Source organism: Lissotriton vulgaris, chromosome 3_1, assembly GCF_964263255.1.
Source record: "Lissotriton vulgaris chromosome 3_1, aLisVul1.2, whole genome shotgun sequence".
Lineage (NCBI taxonomy): Eukaryota > Metazoa > Chordata > Amphibia > Caudata > Salamandridae > Lissotriton > Lissotriton vulgaris.
Genome location: NC_141689.1, coordinates 60,866,613 through 60,885,181, shown reverse-complemented (window position 1 = coordinate 60,885,181; position 18,569 = coordinate 60,866,613). Strand labels below are relative to the sequence as shown.

At 45.7% G+C, this 18,569-nt stretch overlaps 1 protein-coding gene across 1 annotated transcript in view; it reads left to right on the top strand.

Annotated features, from left to right (window-relative positions):
• The window catches only part of LOC147725950 (uncharacterized), a 108,832-nt gene extending 98,006 nt beyond the window's left edge, over positions 1–10,826 (top strand). Inside the window, exon 4 of the mRNA XM_086960076.1 lies at positions 10,481–10,826. Coding sequence (XP_086816202.1) covers positions 10,481–10,678 — 198 coding nt within the window. The 3' untranslated portion in view covers positions 10,679–10,826. The remainder of the gene's footprint in view (positions 1–10,480) is intronic.
• Positions 10,827–18,569: the final 7,743 nt, after the last annotated feature.

The following is an 18,569-nucleotide window of genomic DNA, read 5'->3' as shown; positions in this document are numbered from 1 at the left end:
CACCGGCGATTATCAAGCGCCGCAAAAAATGCATCTTTTATAATCAGTTTCATGTTTGTATCGATGCTGGCAGGATTATTATATTAATGCCCTAGGCCTGTTTCATTGGATTTTCCTTTCACATAATGAAGCCATGGGATAGCCTCAGTATTATCCAGCGTCATACAATCCTTGATAATTTCCCTTGTGAGCTTTAAGTCTTCTGACAGCCAGACTTTAGCCCAAAGAATCAGTGGGGCAATATTAATCCGATCTGCAATACAATCCATCCCTACCTCAGAGTGCTGTAGAGGCGCTTTTTGGGATCATCAACAATCTTTTAAAAAACTAGTTGTCTACTTTTATGATCTCCCTATACTCCTGCCCTGTAAGTAGCAATGGAAAAGCATTTTGATTCATATAAAGTAATCAATTCTGCTACTGGCTTGTGGCCTAATCTGCATGCAAAGTAAAAAAGGCCTTCTACAGCACGACTAGTGTTCAGCACCCTAAGAAGTACTATGTTGATGATCATCTGTTTGTTGCTTTTGCCATTGTGAAAAAGGAAAAGGTAGTCCTAAACCAGTCTCCCTCTGCAGACTTCTCCACTATTGAGAACTCTGTTCAACAGGAATAGGACCCCAAGGGAAGAGACCAGCTCTGATACAGAGTGCAAACCAGAGGGACATGGATGTTGTATGAGTCTTTACACTATCTATGTTTAGCAGGACGAATGTGCAGAATATGTGTTGTGCTTGACTGTTTCAGCCCTTGAATCAGTTTTGGATAGCCTGTGTGTAGGTGGCTCATCATACATGCCAGAGAACAAAAGTGTGAACTTGTAAAAAAGTGTGAAATTGCAGCTCTAATCTAAAGAATTCATTATATCTTTTCAAAAGCACAATACTCAAAGGTGGATAGGAGATAAAGTGTCCTTTTGAAATGTAGGGATGATCTTAACTACCTTCTTGTTCCATTCTTTCTCAGATGTGTTAACCCCCAACAGTTTGGGGAATAACTAAGTGAGGAAGCCTCTCTCTCTTTTATTTTAGGTTTCCCTGACAGGGAGCTTGCAGCCCACCCATCATTTATATTCACTCCATAGGTTTGTCCAATATGGAAGGAATACTCACAAGTTGGGAACATTCTAAAATTGGTCCGAATGATGGACTGGTGGAGTGCAAAATCGCTGTCTACAGACTTAGTATACATATGAAGCAAAACTCCAGGTTATTTAGTTAGAATTTCCCATTGCCCAGTGTCAGGAGACCTCACCAAAGGAAACCAACAAAAGCAACTGAGGAAAAGCGGTTGGCTACTGATGGCCAACTCTCATTGTCGAGTTTGGCAACAGGAACCTGGATGTTCTGCATCCTGATAGGACAGCTGCCTTGAACCTTGCTTGAGGAAAGGTGCCCACTGACTGCTGTGTCAATGGACAAGCATTTTGATTTATATAAAGTAATCAATTCTGCTACTGGCGTGTGGCCTAACTTGCATGCGAAGCGAAAAAGCCCTCCCACAGCACGACTAGTGTTCAGCACCCTAAAAAGTACTATGTTGATGATTATATGTTTGACTGACTTCTGTGGAAGAAATGCTTCCTCAAAACACAGGACTATGAGACACCACTAAAGTTGGAACATTATAGCAACGAGAAGGATCTGCAATGCCAATCTGTGTGGTGAGACTTTGTGACACTGGTTCTCCTTCAGTGTTTCACATGGCAATACAGCTTGCTCATTGTATCTATGAAAATCCTTTTCTTTTCTCTGTGAGATTGTTGAGGCAGCATGGAGAGAGCGGTCCACCGAGATCACATAATCAACACTGATGATATAGTTACAGTGTCTACATGGCGAGGTCATGGTGGCAACAAATAATAAACTAAAACAATAAATAAAATAAAAAATAAACAAGCAGGTGCACTTTTATTTTGTGTGAGGGAAACAACTGAGAAGTTAGCAGTCCTGACATCAAACCCCAAATCCACAAAAATGACTCACAATCACCTCATGCTTGCACATACCAACTGTAATGTAATGCTGGATTCAAATGTGGAGTCTTGGATCTGGATTTGGAAGTTCTTCCCTACAGCAGGCTCCACTAATGTTGGTTTACATTTGTCTGCAGGTTCAGAGTAGCAGATCACTAATTGCTACACACACCTTGCTTGGAAAGTGCTGGCTTCAATTATGCTCTGTACAAACCAGCCTTTGTTCTTCAGGGTGTATGAATCTGAAGCTGATGTACTGTTCCCTCAAGGTGATTGTCCTTGGTTAAAACTCAAATTGCCCCTAGAAACTAAAGTCTCAGACACAAGTTACGTCTCTCAGTGTGACATAACTGGTGTCTTGTTTTATGATTTAAAGAGTGCTTTTGATTGAAAGCGAACCTAATCTTTATAGCTTCAGAAAACTCCTGCTTTCATTGGGAAATATTATTTACAAACAGTGCACTATATTCTGTATTCAAACATTAAAGCAGTTTATCATCGGATTGTATATGATGCCGAAAGTTCTGTCTCAAACAGCTTAGGAGTCAGCACTCAATGACAATAGGTCACTTATTCTTTCTCAAAGTATTCCTCTGATTTCTAAACACACCGCGTGTAAATCTTCATGAATACCACAGGGTTCATATGGAAATTCTGAGAAGAACGAAATACCCTGCTTAGCTGATCTGCCTTCTCATTAAGAATCCTCTGAATATGAATTGTTGTAACCCTCTCTTAATGTGCCTTTGCCCCCTGAAAGATGTGTTTTACACACTTTACCAAGGAGTTCAACCTTGGGTCCCCATACTTATTAAGCCTTTGTTGACATACTGTCTGTCCTTAGGAGTACAGAATTGTTGTCTATTGTTCTTGAAAAATGTTTGAGAGCTTGATATGTCACTTCCATTTGAGTTCAGTTAGAATATAGTCTCTGCTCCATAGGACTCTTTCTTGCCTGAGCAATGTAGGAGCCCTTCCTGGCTCTAAAATGATTTAATGATATGATATGATATGATATACCGTTTATTAGGTCTCGCCTGTCGATGCGCATGCGCATCGAGCAAGGCGAGAGTATTGCGAGTTATCCACTCTTTATCCACACTGCAAGGAATCGTGGCGATTCCTTGCAGTGCCCGTGACTTTTAAGGTCAATGCGCATGCGCATTAAGCTTATGCGCATGCGCATTGACCTTAAAAGTCACGGGCGCGTGCATGTCCGTCTTTGTTTACCCGCTCCGCCCCCTCCCGCCGTGTCGCCTTGCCTACTCTCTTCCACAGCCTCCCCCAGCTCCGCCCCCTCACTACTTGATTGCACGGCCGCTAGGCCGTGCCTCCCCTACTCTCCTCCCCCCTCCTCCTCTCCTCCCCTGCCTGCCTGCCGCTAGGCCGTGCCTCCCCTACTCTCCTCCCCCCTCCTCCTCCTACTCTCCTCCCCTGCCTGCCTGCCGTGTCGCACCTCTCCCCTCTCCGCCCCTTCCCCTGCCCGCCCCCTCCCCTGCCCGCCGTGTTACGGTGAAAGGCTTGTTTCCGTTTGTCTCTCTCCTTTCAGGTATTCCCTTCCTGTATTCTTTTTCCTCGTTTTTTAGGCGATGCACGGTGCTAGGAGTAGATTGTCACATCCTGTGGATCGCCTCGCCCCCGGACATCATGGGCCAGCCTTGCTCTGCACAAATGTTTCCCAGCACCAGTCCCAGCATCTCTCAGCAGCTCCGCTCTTCCTGCACTGCTAGAACGCAGAGTCTCCCACCACTGAGGGTAAGACAAGGAAGCGATCCCTGAAGACTGCGTCCAAGGGCCTCCAAGGCAGCCTGCCCCCAGCCATTTGGTTTCCGCACTGGTCTCTGCTCACAGAGGGGGAGCAGCTTCCAGGGCAGAAGGATCTGTGGCTTCCGCGTTGTCCTAACATGAGTGGCATCCAACACGACGAGGCCCCGGTCGCCGTACCCACCTCAGAGCCTACGTGCAGCCTCACGGAACCGAAATCACCACCGCTGGTCGGTTCCGCCTCACCTCAGACCCTGGTCTTTGCAGACTGATCCAATCTGCTCCAGGGGACAGCAGGGCCAGGCTTGAATATGCCACTTTTTCGTTTGAGTTTTGAGTTTCACTATATATTTAAAATAATCATACTTTTAAAGATATAACCGTAATTTTGACTGAAGTCTAAATTGATTATCAGGCTACGAATCCAGGTCATCCTTCAGTCTCACAGATTGCTTGGTATGTTATTAATCACAGTGATAAACCTTCTACTGCATGCCCTTTTCAACGTTGTTTGAGAGCAGGTTTGAAATGTTCGCTATAGCCCACTAATGAGCTATTGCTTGTGGCCTAGGTTTCTTGGAAGCAGATTATATAATTATATATGATATGTGGTTCAGTGCTTCTGAAGTTAAGGTGATTCTTGTAATACCCCTGATGTTTCATGAAAAGATTATCATTGAGTGGTCTTGAAATGCTCTTTTGCTAGGAGTAGTGATTTGATTACACTAATTCCTAGCTCTGTTCTTTATCTGGGTTTACACTTTTCTTTCGTGTTTTGGCCTTTTATATTTTATTCATTTTGTTTCAAAATTGCCATCACATTCCATAGCTCAATTTAAAAGGGAGACTATATTATTATTGGTTCGCAACTGCAGTAATTGTGGGGCCAGATTACATTCAGATAAATGAATATATCTGACCGGTTCCCGGAACAGGATCCTCCTTCCCCAATTAAGGGGATGTTGTTTGATTTAAAGTTTCGTTCCTCGCAAGCGTAACGGTGGTGAGTTTGCTTTGCACTCCAAACTTTAATGGTTTAAAAGTTATTGCCATGGTGTCTTTAAATTCCTTACCTTAAAGTGCTAGCAAAACCGCCAAGCGCCCTATAATATTGCCATGATTCCGAATTTCGCTACCGAGATTTGTATTCTGGTTGAGAGAGCTGCTTAATGTTTTCACTCATTATTTCTTCTCTATAGTGGCAAAGGAGGGAATTTCATGCTTAATATGTCAAGGAGCCACAGCTGGGCTAAATTGAGAAGGATTCTGGTGCAATATCATGTGTCATCAAAACTGTTGCATGTGTTTTAATGGAAGTGTTGATATGGCCAAGTGTTGCATTTCAGTATCCGCTCTTTCTTTATTTTGTCCCTGAATGTGCTTATTGAACTGATCAGTCTGATCTGTTTGCAAGTACTTATTGATTGTTCCTGCTCACTCACCCTCAACCCCTCACCCCCTCACCCTCAACCCCTCACTCACTCACTCTCACTCACCCTCAACCCCTCAGCCTCACCCTCACCCATACTCACACTCACTCACCCTCAACCCCTCACCCTCACTCACCCTCAACCCCTCACTCACCCTCAACCCCTCACCCTCACTCACCCTCAACCCCTCACCCTCAACCCCTCACCCTCAACCCCTCACCCTCAACCCCTCACCCTCAACCCCTCACCCTCACTCACCCTCACTCACCCTCACTCCCTCACCCTCAACCCCTCACCCTCAACCCCTCACCCTCACTCGCCCTCACCCTCACTCGCCCTCAACCCCTCACCCTCAACCCCTCACCCTCACTCACCCTCAACCCCTCCCCCTCAACCCCTCACCCTCACTCACCCTCAACCCCTCACCCTCACTCACCCTCAACCCCTCACCCTCACTCACCCTCAACCCCTCCCCCTCAACCCCTCACCCTCACTCACCCTCACTCACCCTCACTCACCCTCACTCACTCACCCTCAACCCCTCACCCTCACCCTCAACCCCTCACCCTCAACCCCTCACCCTCAACCCCTCACCCTCACTCGCCCTCACCCTCACTCACCCTCAACCCCTCACCCTCACTCACCCTCAACCCCTCACCCTCAACCCCTCCCCCTCAACCCCTCACCCTCACTCACCCTCAACCCCTCACCCTCACTCACCCTCAACCCCTCACCCTCACTCACTCACCCCCAACCCCTCACCCTCAACCCCTCACCCTCACTCACCCTCACTCACCCTCACCCTCACCCTCACTCACCCTCACCCCCTCACCCTCACTCACCCTCACCCTCACTCACCCTCACTCACCCTCAACCCCTCAAACTCACCCTCACTCACCCTCACTCACCCTCAACCCCTCACTCACCCTCACCCTCACTCACCCTGACCATCACTCACCCTCAACCCCTCACTCACCCTCAACCCCTCACTCACCCTCACTCACACTCATCCTCACTCACCCTCAACCCCTCACCCTCACTCACCCTCAACCCCTCACCCTCACTCACCCTCACCCTCACTCACCCTCACCCTCACTCACCCTCAACCCCTCACCCTCACTCACTCACCCTCAACCCCTCACCCTCACTCTCACTCTCACTCACCCTCACTCACCCTCACTCACCCTCACTCACCCTCACTCACCCTCATTCACCCTCACTCACCCTCAACCCCTCACTCACCCTCACTCTCACTCATCCTCACTCACCCTCAACCCCTCACCCTCACTCACCCTCACTCACCCTCACCCACCCTCACTCACCCTCACCCACCCTCACTCACCCTCACTCACCCTCACTCACCCTCACTCACTCACCCTCACTCACCCTCACTCACTCACCCTCACTCACCCTCACTCACCCTCACTCACCCTCAACCCCTCACTCACCCTCACTCTCACTCATCCTCACTCACCCTCAACCCCTCACCCTCACTCACCCTCAACCCCTCACCCTAACTCACCCTCACCCTCACTCACCCTCAACCCCTCACTCACCCTCTCACCCTCAACCCCTCAACATCAACCCCTCACCCTCACTCACCCTCACCCTCACTCACCCTCACTCACCCTCACCCTCACCCACCCTCACTCACCCTCACTCACCCTCACTCACCCTCACCCACCCTCACCCTCACCCTCACTCACCCTCACCCTCACTCACCCTCACCCTCACTCACTCTCACCCTCACTCACCCTCACTCTCACTCACCCTCACTCACCCTCACTCACCCTCACTCTCACTCACCCTCAACCCCTCACCCTCACTCACCCTCAACCCCTCCCTCACTCACCCTCACCCACCCTCACCCTCACTCACCCTCACTCACCCTCAACCCCTCACCCTCACACAGTGCAATAGGTCTCGGAGCATTTGAGTTAGAGCTTTTAGAAATGTTTATGGCTTTTTTTTTTAATTCTTTAGCATTGGCTACAGGAAACAAAAATGCTAAAGATTTACAAAAAAACCCATAAACAATTCTAAAAGCACTAACTCTAATGCTGCGAGACCTATTGCATTTCCAATGCTTGTATTGCTTACAGCTACTTCAAGGAGTGTCCCGGCGCACTACAAGCTAAAAGTCAGAGAGGAAAAAAGCTAAGTCTCTTGAAAGAACCAGGTTTTCAGGTTTTTAAATAAAAGCCCTGGATACTTCCAGATGCACCCAATGGAAACAGTCAAGCCCGAACTGCCAGGCCAGGTCCTCTCTGGACTGGAAACAAGCATCCTAGGACCGGTTTCAGGGATTCACTCCACATCAGAAAGTATATCCAGTCAAAATCATGAAGACTAAATCAGACACACAGGCAACTAGAGTTGCAGAAAACTTTCACAGCAAGAAACATTAAGTAATACACTAAGGGCCCGATGCACACAAGCTTCTTGCTTTTCTTAATGGGCTGAATCACAATTCGGGCCTGTTATGAAATACAAAACAGCCTTTTCCCTTTTGTTTTTAATGTTCTTTTTATTAATAACAAATTAAACATAAATAGCACATTACAGACAATATCATGTACTATATTGCAATCGGCAACTTTCCACTTCAAAGTCTTATCCCCACCGGGGTAGAAGGTAGCACAAGACGTCAGACAGGTAAGCTTTACTCAGCGTTTGATAGTGGTAGGTCTCTCGGTGGCTCACCGATGTCCCCCCTGTAAGTGTTCCATTTCTGCCATATTTGTTAGGGCAGCCTCGTGAGAGGTGTACAGTCTTTTCTATGAACATACAATGGTCCACGTCATTCTCCCAAAGCCTTAGGGAAGGGTTTTCACTTAGAAAAACAGCCTTTTCTAATGTACCAAAGCTGATAGGAAATCTCAAAATGCGATTTCTACTTAATTTGTGATTCCCTAAACAGGAAATTGCAAAAAGGGATTCCGTATATACAATTTCTTAGCACATGTACAAATCATTTCTTAAATAAGAAATGGGCATCTAGGAAATCCAAGTCGCTGGTAACCATGTGCAATTTAAAAAAAACACTCCAAATGCTTTTTTGGAAGTACCATAAAGCACACACATGCCCCTAGGCCCTGTGTGTGCTTTTCATGTGCACCACTTTTTTTGGGGTGTTCATCAAGTGGTAGTCACTCTTGGCTTTGAAATTCTACATTTGTGATTTCGAATTAAGAAATTGAAAATTTGGCAATTGAAAACCATTTCTACCTATGGGCATTTGGGGCCAGATGTACGAACATTTGATTTTGCGATCTCTAATTACGATTTTCTTGCGACTAACAAGAGACTCTTAAATGAAATTTCTAGATCAAAGGGCCTCCCTTAGCTCAACTGTAAGGCTCATTTCTGGATCTAAACATGATAACCACAGCACAACAGATTTGAAATCATTAAACTGGCTCCCTCTCAAGGCAAGAATTTGGTTAACAATTGCCTGCATGACACACAAAGCCTTACACTCCAAGACCCTGAGGTACATTGCACATAAATTGAAGCTATCTGGCGGGGCTAGAACCTCAAGAAGCGCTACATCCCTACTATTAAAACTGTTGAAATTTAAGAAAACCTACAATCGGACCTTCTCTGGCCGTGCCTCGAGAATCTTGAATGCCCTCCTTCTGAAATTAGAGTTAACCCTTTGCCTGCATCTTTCAAAAAACAAGTGAAAGTGCTATTGATGAACAAATGCCTGCTCGAGCTCTCAGGATCTCTACGCCCCAATTGCTGAGATTTTGAATACTTCTTTAAGCGAAGGTATTCTGCCACCTGACTGGAAGACCGCTCAAGTGCTACCTATTAAGAAGAAAGAGCAGCTGCCTGCTGAAGTGCTCTCCAAATATCGCCCCATTTCGCTCCTCCCGTTGATGAGCAAAATGACGGAGAGCTATGTTAACACTCAATTAATGGTCTACCTCGACACCCACGCCATTCTTGATCCTTCTCAGTCAAATGCGCTAGTCTTCTCCACTTCCGGAAACTCCTAAAAACTGAATTATTTAGGGCTTTATCCTAGTCTGTTTTTGTCTGCCTGACTTCCTCTCTATAATAGCGTGGAGATACCCCTACGGGGGTGATTCCTGCGCTTTACAAATTCCATACATACATACATACATACGCCCTGGCACCAATAATGCACATGAGTTGCACTTGCGATCTGCCGCCTGTCACTATGACCTGCACTGTTTATCCCTTTTGGACTAGAGGGTGTTCTTCACCCGCCATAGTACTACTACTTCCTGTATTGTTATTGTGACTGCTATTATAGCTTACTTTCATCTGCTGCATCTGTTTCCCTCACCCTGGTCTACTGTAACGTCCCCGATACCCACTTGGGTAATGTTCGCTCTAAGTAAAAGTCTAAATAGATAAATAAATACTAATGTGTTTCAGACACATTAGCAATTCTCAATGGGGTCGCAATTGCCTTGCCTCATCAATATTCTCAATTTGCGACCCATTGGGAATGGGCAATAACACATGGATGGTGGTCTGCCGAGGACTGCAGACCACCATGTCTGAGTTTACTTTTCAATAAAGCAACTTAAAAAAAAAAATGCAGCCCCATTTTGTAAGGGTAGGCAATGATCCGTGGGTCCCTGCCTGCCGAATCTCTGTTTGCGAGAGCTATAATGGTTGCAAATCTGTCCCTTAGGCCCATAGGAACAAATGGTTTAACATTTCCTCAATAGCGATATCCTATTGCAATTCCTACCAATTCGATATGAAGGGAAACAGATACACTATTCCATGAAACCAGTGTATTGTGAATGAATCTCATTGTAATATACAAAGACAGGTATTTACCGTGCATACACCAATGCATTAAGCTAGTAAATTAGTAATAGAAACTAATATGTTGTGTTTAAAAACTGTATTTTTTAAACCTAATGCCTTATGATGCAATTCAATACCCTTGAGTTGTGTACCAGTAGCATAACTTTAACCTTCATACTGATGAATGAAACCAGTGTTCCTGTATATCAGCCAGTATAGTGCATACAAACCAATACAACATATGCGAACCAATGCAGTGCACATAAAGGCACATTCAGCATTATTCATATATAAGCTGTCTATTTGAAAAGTGAACTACTACAAATTCCACTACAAATTATATAAACCAATATGTCTTTAATTAGGTAATTCAATTTTGGCTATCTGGCACCTCATGCAAGTCATTGTAGTATCTCCTCACCAACAGGAAAAAGGGTTGATGTTGTTTGCAAAATCTAGTACAAACATGTGATACAACTGTCTAAAATGTATTTATGAACCAACTCTTTTTTTGCAGACAAACTTTAAAATGGTATCAGACTTTGAAGTTGAACCTGGAAAGTCTGTCCGTCAAATTGCCAAAGCCAAGAAAGCCACTATAGACGTGCCCTACACGGCTAAAGTCTGCACAGTCTTTGGGCATGAAACAGTCGTCTCGGGCATTTGGAAAGGAGTCTCATTCTATGACCTCAGAGTCAAACAAGTTGATGAATAAAGAATATAGCACCTTCTCTGGATACACACAGGTCACTATATGGGAGCACAGTAAAACATGAAATATTACTGTAATGCCAAGCAGATTTGTTGCAAAATACAAATGTATCTTAGTGACTAGAATATGTATTAAAGATCTTTACAAAGAACATTTTGTCTTATCTTTTTATAATATTTTTAAACTTGTATACAAATGTATTAGGTTAGGAGAGCAGAGAGAGAAGGAGAACAAATAAATACACAGAGGAAAGTGACCCGGGATAGCCAAATAAAAAGCTTGGGTAGGATAACACTGCTGAAAATGTATAGATGTTTATGAGTCTGGTGCAATCGTGATCTACCAGTAGCTTCTAGACACCTTCAGAGTAGCTCACAGCCTTGAGATAATTTTTAAATAAGCACATACTTATATTTTCCTTTTAAAGTCAAGAGAAAGCTGTGTTTATTTTACAATATTATCAACAGGCTGCAGATAGCTGGGCCTGATAATAGGCAGTGCTCAGTCAGATTTCAGATGGGTCTCAGAGGTGAACAACTGAAGCACTGACGTTTTTAACTCTTAAGTAAAAGTCCTTGTCAATTCAATACTGGAGCTGTGAACAAAATAATATTTCTGAATGCTTTTAAAAGGAAGATAATTAAAATGATTAGTTACCTTAATGATCAAGTTAACTCTTTATTTTAATTTTCTCCCATTTAAAAGTGTTGCTTTTACAAACAGCAGGCTCCTTACTCCCAGTGACCAGTAGACACTGTGTCATAAGTATAACTGAAAAAGACAGCCTTTTTTTAAATGAGACAATTTTAAAGTGCAGAAAACTGTTCTATAGTACGAAAAGTTTGGCAGAACGTTTTTCTGCAGTGATGGTTGGTGGCATTTGATAGTGGTAGGGCGTAAAAGGGATGAGTGCCCTGTGAGCATAGAGAACAAACCTGACAGTCATAAGGGGGGTTCTCTCCCTGGGAACATTTTGAAAAAGATGTGGGCAAATGGTGTAATTGCGAACAAATTTGAGTAAGTAAGAAGGTTTATAAAGCAATTGTGAAAGTGTAGACTTAAAATATTGAAACACATAAAAATGTTCCTTATTTTACTAAATTAAAATTGTTGTTGTTCATCATCTTATATATTACCTGTATATCTTGCAAGTTATACAGACAATGGCTTCTATCACTGTTTGTACAGTTCCCAATGAAGCTCTTCTTAACACACACAGTACAGGGCGGCAGATGTATAACAGATATGGCCAGTAAAACAGCAATTTCAAGTGACATTGAATGTATATCATCCGGCATATTTGATTATTTCTTTGGCTTAGGAAGACTAAACCACCAATGTACAGGATGGCAGTGAAGATGGGAGGAAATGAGGTACACAACCAATGTGGCAAGTCCGCCCGATAAAAACAAATAAATGGAGAACAAACTTTCAGTGAAAATCAAATCAAGCAAACAATTAGAATACTGCTCTAGGTCAGTGAGAAAAACTAAAGTAAACACTGACAGATTAACACTTGAGGATGCTACACCACTGTGCACTCCTTCTCAAACACAGTTCACCTTGCTTGCTGGATGTTGTGCCTTATGTCCTGGCTTTGGGGTGTCATGTGCCCGAATAAGCCAGCCACCACTGCTCAACTGCCAGTTTGAACCATTCCTCCAGGTAGAGACTAGAGAGCTTTTGAACAAGGAATAATATTGTAAGCAACATTGATCTACCACCCAGGCCTTGATCAAGAACCAACATCTTGCAGCATCCGCAGACACCTTAACAAAGGGGTCACCCCCTTAAGCTATTTAATGATTTGCTGCAGTCCAACCATCATGAAAATCTCTTGTGTGAGAATCAGAGAGCAGGATGCAAAGGTCTTCTACTTTAGAGACAAAAGTAGAAGCATCCAGTGCTTTTACTAAGAAGGATTCCACCTTCTTAGGCATATCTTCTGGATATATTGTGATCTGACCTTCAGGGCTTTGAAATAAGGATCCCCTCGCATGATATCAGGAAAATTGGTTTCAAATCTTTGTCAGTGTGAGCATAATTAAACTGAAATTATTAGGTTTGAGCTAAAGCAAAGTACACATACACTAGTGGGAAGAAAACATATGAATGAGCAAGAAAATAAAGTAGGTGGGTATATTTACAACTCCCACAGTATCAGAGATGTGTAAGGGAAATTACTCGCCACTGATAGCAATTACTAAGGGACCTTAACAGTGGTGTCTCTGTTGTTATTTCCTGGCTGGGTAGGGTAGCTACAGTGTAAATGAATTTACATCTCAGTCGTCTGTATACATTTCAAGAACTACAGGTACCCATTCCAAAACATGATTTGTTACTTCAACAAAAGTCGTGGTTATTTTGTATTGGAGAGCATGAGATCCAGATTCTCATGAAAGGTGATGTAAGTACTGTGGGGGTCCATGGGGGATTGGTTGTTTCGGACTTGGTCTTCACATTATAGGACCGCGCTGTAAGGTAAGTTGTTGAGAGTTTCTTGGTAGCCTAAAAAAAAACATTAGCCCCACTTTGAAAACGCCCTAATGGCCACTCAAATTACGATCTCCTCTGCTATCATGGAAATAGAAGCCAGCTGGGGCTTATGTGCCTGAGGTCATAGGTTGATTAATAGACATCTTGAATGATGTGTCAAAACAAACCTGGATTACAACATTTCTATCTCTTTTCACCCTCACATGCATTAACCCTGACTTTGCAAGCTTTGTCTTCATATAATGGAGAGATGGACACTAGAGCTTTTTGGAAGACCTCTTACACTGGGGGGTGTTCAAATCTTTCAATACATGTAAAAAAGAGTTCACCATTGGAGATTCATGAGGCTTCAGTGCTTGTAGACAATGCATTGAGTGACGTCGTCCACTTATAAGGAGTACATATCAGGAACTTAACACCTCTTAAGAAACTAGTCACCACGTGTGACTCAACAAGACATCCTTATTCCCTCAGTCAGGCAGTGCTATCAAATATGCAGAGCTTGACGCAGTGGACCTACAAGTGGGAAGCTCTAGAGAAAGTTATAACACAAGAACAGTGGCAAACGCAAAGACAAAAGGCCCTAAAAAGTGTGCAGAATCAAGAAATGCTGTATGTAATAATGTAAAAAACACAGTTAATGGACAGAATGTAGAACAATGTCATACATTCACCCCAGTACAAGGATCTGGGCCTAAATCCATCGTTTTTTTGCACTCCAGACCACCCTGGGTTAGACACTGGCTATATGCAAATCAGCTCTGACCCTGTGCCTCATGGGAACAGTCCAGTCCGAACTACCAAGCCATGTCTTTCCCAGACCAGAATCAAGCATCCAAGGACCGGTTTCTGGCTATCAGCCTTCATCAGCCTGGATAGCTTGACTCCAGTGGTGTGGAGTGCAAAAGACGATGGATTTAGGCCCAGATCTTTGTACTGGGGTGAATGTAAGACATTGTTCTGCATTCTGTTCATCAACTGTGTTTTTTGCAATATTCACCCCGAGTGTGCTGAGTATACTCAGACGTGAGTCCCAGGCTCTCCACACCACTGGAGTCAAGCTATCCAGGCTGAAGAAGGCTGATAGCCAGAAACCGGTCCTTGGATGCTTGATTCTGGTCTGGGAAAGACATGGCTTGGTAGCTCGGACTGGACTGTTCCCATGAGGCACAGGGTCAGAGCTGATTTGCATATAGCCAGTGTCTAACCCAGGGTGGTGTGGAGTGCAAAAAAATGATGGATTTAGGCCCAGATCTTTGTACTGGGGTGAATGTAAGACATTGTTCTGCATTCTGTCCATCAACTGTGTTTTTTGTATGTAATATTGTGTCATTTATACCGGACAAGTATATTGTTGGAAGTAATGTCAGTGGGTGATATTCATTTGTGATGGAATTCCCTAGTGATACACTCTTATAAGAAATTAGTACAATGCCCTATCCATAGTTTTGTAGGTCACTCCACACTAGATGATCCTGGGGTGGTGATAACTTGGCCCATGACCTGATGGAATGGAATGGAGGTGAAAAGGGCATTGCCTTTATATGTTGTTGGCAGCAAAGGAGACAGACACGAGGTGGAAACTAAATACTTTCTCCATCTGCCCACGATTGGTCCAGCAGAATATGGAATATCAATGCTCTGGAAAGTAGTAAGCTGGAATAAGTAAAGGGGATACCCTCTGGGGCTCTCATCACACAATATCCATAAGACCGACACACTTAAATGAGAGAGGCATAGTTTCTGCATTGTGGAAGACCCTAACTGATCACTTACAAAATAGTGTCCATCATGATTGTGTTGCATAATTCCTATAAAACCTAAACAGCATCTGCATGTTTAGACAACATACACTGTAGGATTGGTGTATCTGCATGCAAAAACCTCAGCGTCTCTGTGTCACTAGTCAGACTTAGTAGGAAGTTCAAGTTTAAAATTTGTATAGCGCACTACTCACCCAGAGGGTCTCAAGGTGCTTGAGGGAGGGGGGAACTTAACTTATCGAATAATCAAGTTTTTAGTTGTTTTCTGAAGGAGAGGTGATTCTGTGTAAGGCGGAGGTGGGTGGGGAGAGAATTCCAGGTCTTGGCCGCTAAGTAGGAGAAGGATCTTCCCCCCATGGTGGATCTTTGGATGCGTGGAATTGCGGCGAGGGCTTGATTGGACGATCGTAGTTGGCGGGTGGGGGTGTAAAAGGACAGGCGCGTGTTGAGGTATTCGGGTCCTAGGTCATAGAGGGCTTTGTGTGCATGGGTGAGGAGACGGAACGTTATTCTCTTGTTGACGGGGAGCCAGTGGAGGTCTTTCAGGTGACCGGAAATGTGAGCTTGGTGGGGGATGTCTAGGATGAGTCTGGCTGAGGCGTTTTGGATGTGTTGGAGTTTTTTCTGTAGTTTGGCTGTGTTTCCGGCGTAAAGGGTGTTTCCGTAGTCCAGTCGGCTTGTGACCAGTGCATGGGTGACCGTCTTTCTTGTTTCGGTGGGGATCCAACGGAAGATTTTTTTGAGCATACATAGGATGTTGAAGCATGATAATGAGACGGCGTTGACTTGTCTGGTCATCGAGAGGGAGGAGTCCAGGATGAAGCCCAGGTTACGTGCGTGGTCCGTTGGTATGGGTGTCGTTCCCAGGGCCGGTGGCCACCATGAGTCGTCCCAGGTGGGGATGATCCTAAGATGAGGACTTCCGTTTTGTCCGAGTTCAGTTTTAAACGGCTGTTCTTCATCCACTCGGCTACTTCTTTCATCCCTTCGTGTAAGTTGGTTTTGGCGGTGTTTGGGTCTTTGGTGAGGGAGATGATCAGCTGGGTGTCGTCTGCGTAGGAGATAATGTTGAGGTTGTTTTGGCGCGCAATGGTTGCGAGGGGACTCATGTATACGTTGAAGAGGGTGGGACTGAGTGAAGATCCTTGTGGTACGCCGCAGATGACTTTGGTGGCCTCTGATCTAAAAGGGGGGAGGCGGACTCTCCGGGTTCTTCCGGCAAGGAACGAGATGATCCAGTCCAATGCTTTTCCTTGCATTCCGACGTTGCTGAGGCGTTGTATAAGGGTGCTATGACAGACTGTGTCGAAGGCTGCGGAGAGGTCAAGTAGGATGAGGGCAGCTGTTTCTCCGTTGTCCAGTAGAGTTCGAATGTCGTTTATTGCTGCGATGAGGGCGGTATCGGTGCTGTGTTTGGCTCGGAAGCCGGACTGTGAAGGGTTGAGGGATTCGTTGGATTCGAGGAAGGCGGCGAGTTGACTGTTGACGGCTTTCTCAATGACTTTGGCAGGGAATGGGAGGAGCGAAATGGGGCGGTAGTTCTTAAGTTCAGTGGGGTCTGCTGTGGGTTTCTTCAAGAGGGCGCTGAGTTCGGCATGTTTCCAGCTTTCTGGGAAGGTAGCGGAGTTGAGGGAGCAGTTGATGACATCTCGGAGATGGGGTGCAATAATGGAGTCTGCTTTGTTGAAAATGTGGTGGGGACATGGGTCGGTTGGCGATCCTGAGTGGATGGTGTTCATCAGGCGGATGGTGTCTTCAGGGGTGATTGGGTTACAGGTGCAAAGGTTGTTGGAGGGGGGTTTTAGTTCGGAGGTGGGTGGGGTGGACTGGTCTCCAAAGCTGTTATGTATGTCAGCGATTTTGTTGTGGAAGAACGAGGCTAGAGAGTCGCAGAGGTCTTGGGAGGGAGTGACGTCGTTGGTGCCGGCGGTGGGGTTGGTGAACTCTTTGACGATGTTGAATAGTTCCTTGCTGTTGTGGGCGTTGTTGTCGAGTCGAACTTTGAATGCTGATTTCTTGGTGGATCGGATCAGTTGGTGGTGTTTGCGGGTGGCGTTCTTGAAGGTGGCCAGGTTGTCAGTGGTTGGGTTTTTTCGCCAGGCTTTCTGGAGGGTGCAACAGATCTTCTTGGACTTCTTAAGGTCATCATTGAACCAGGGGGCTTTTTTGCTGCCTTGCTTGATTTGATGGTTTTTCAAGGGTGCTAATTCGTCAGCGCTGTGGGTGATCCATTGTGTGAGGTTGGTGGCTGCTTGGTTTGGGTCCGATGATTTTGCAGGAGGGTTTTGGTGAAGCGATGTGAAGAGCTGGTCAGTGGTAATTTTGTTCCAGTTTCTCCGGGGAATTGGTTGTGGGTGGTAGTCTTTTTGTAGTTGAAGTGAACGCAGCTGTGGTCCGTCCAATGGAGAGCTGTGGTGTGATTGAAGGAGATGTGCTTGCTGAAGGTGAAGATTGGGTCGAGCGTGTGCCCGGCATAGTAGGTGGGGGTGTCAACAAGTTGTTTGAGTCCGAGATTGGCAAGGTTGTCCAGAAGGGTGGTGGTGTTGCTGTCGTTGTTCTTTTCCAGGTGGAAGTTGAGGTCTCCCAGTAGAATGTAGTCCTTGTAGGGGAGGGCATGGTGGCTGATGAAGTCAGTGATGTCTTCGCTGAATTGTGTGCGGGGTCCGGGTGGTCTATAGATGAGGGTGCCTCTGAGTGTGGTTTTAGGGTCGGTGTGAATCTGGAAGTGAAGGTGTTCGGCGGTTGTGAGGTTGTCATCGGAACTGGTCGTGATGCGGATGGTGTTCTTATGGACGATGGCGATGCCTCCTCCTGTTTGGTTGATGCGGTCCTTTCGGATGATCTTGTAGCCGTCCAGGATGGCTATGGCGATGTCGGGAGTTGATGAGGTGTTCATCCAGGTTTCTGTAAGGAAGGCGACGTCCGGCGATGTGGTGTCGAGTAGGTTCCAAAGTTCGATGGGTGTCTGTGGACCGAGCGGGTGTTGAGCAGGATGCACTTCAGGTGGTTAGTGTCGGAGCTCTGTTTGGAGTCTGTGGATTTGGTGTGGGTCCTGATGCAGTCGAACTTGCAGGAGTGGCAGGTGAAGGGTCCATGGGTGTGTCCTGGGGCGGCCTGGTAGCAGTTTGGGAGTCAGCCGAGGTTAAGTGCTGAGAGGGTTGCAGCGTCGTACGTTATGCGGGTGGAGTGGATTTTGCAGGGGCCAGGGGGTCTGGCGCTGGGCGCGGTCCAGGCACAGACGGGCGTAGACGGGCTTACCTTTGACGCACCTTCGGCGTGCATGGGGCGCGTCCGCTGCGCGTGAACGCTACGCGCAAATGCGTCTGTCATATGTGGATAGTGGAGGGGGCGGAGAGAGGGAGGAGCAGCTGGGAGGCGGGAGCGGGTTGCGAGCACAACAACAAACAACAAAATGTCAGCAAGCCAAAAGCCAAACAGGACGAGATTGGGGCACAACCTTAATAATGGCTATGAAATGGGCAGTGGCACCAGCACAATCAGGCACAAATAAATTAAGCAGGCAAAGACAGCAATGCACAATTGATTAATAATTAATGTGCAGTTTAGCAGTATAGCGCTACGATATAAATATAATCAGGAATCAGGCACAAATAATTGCAGGAGCAATGCGAGCA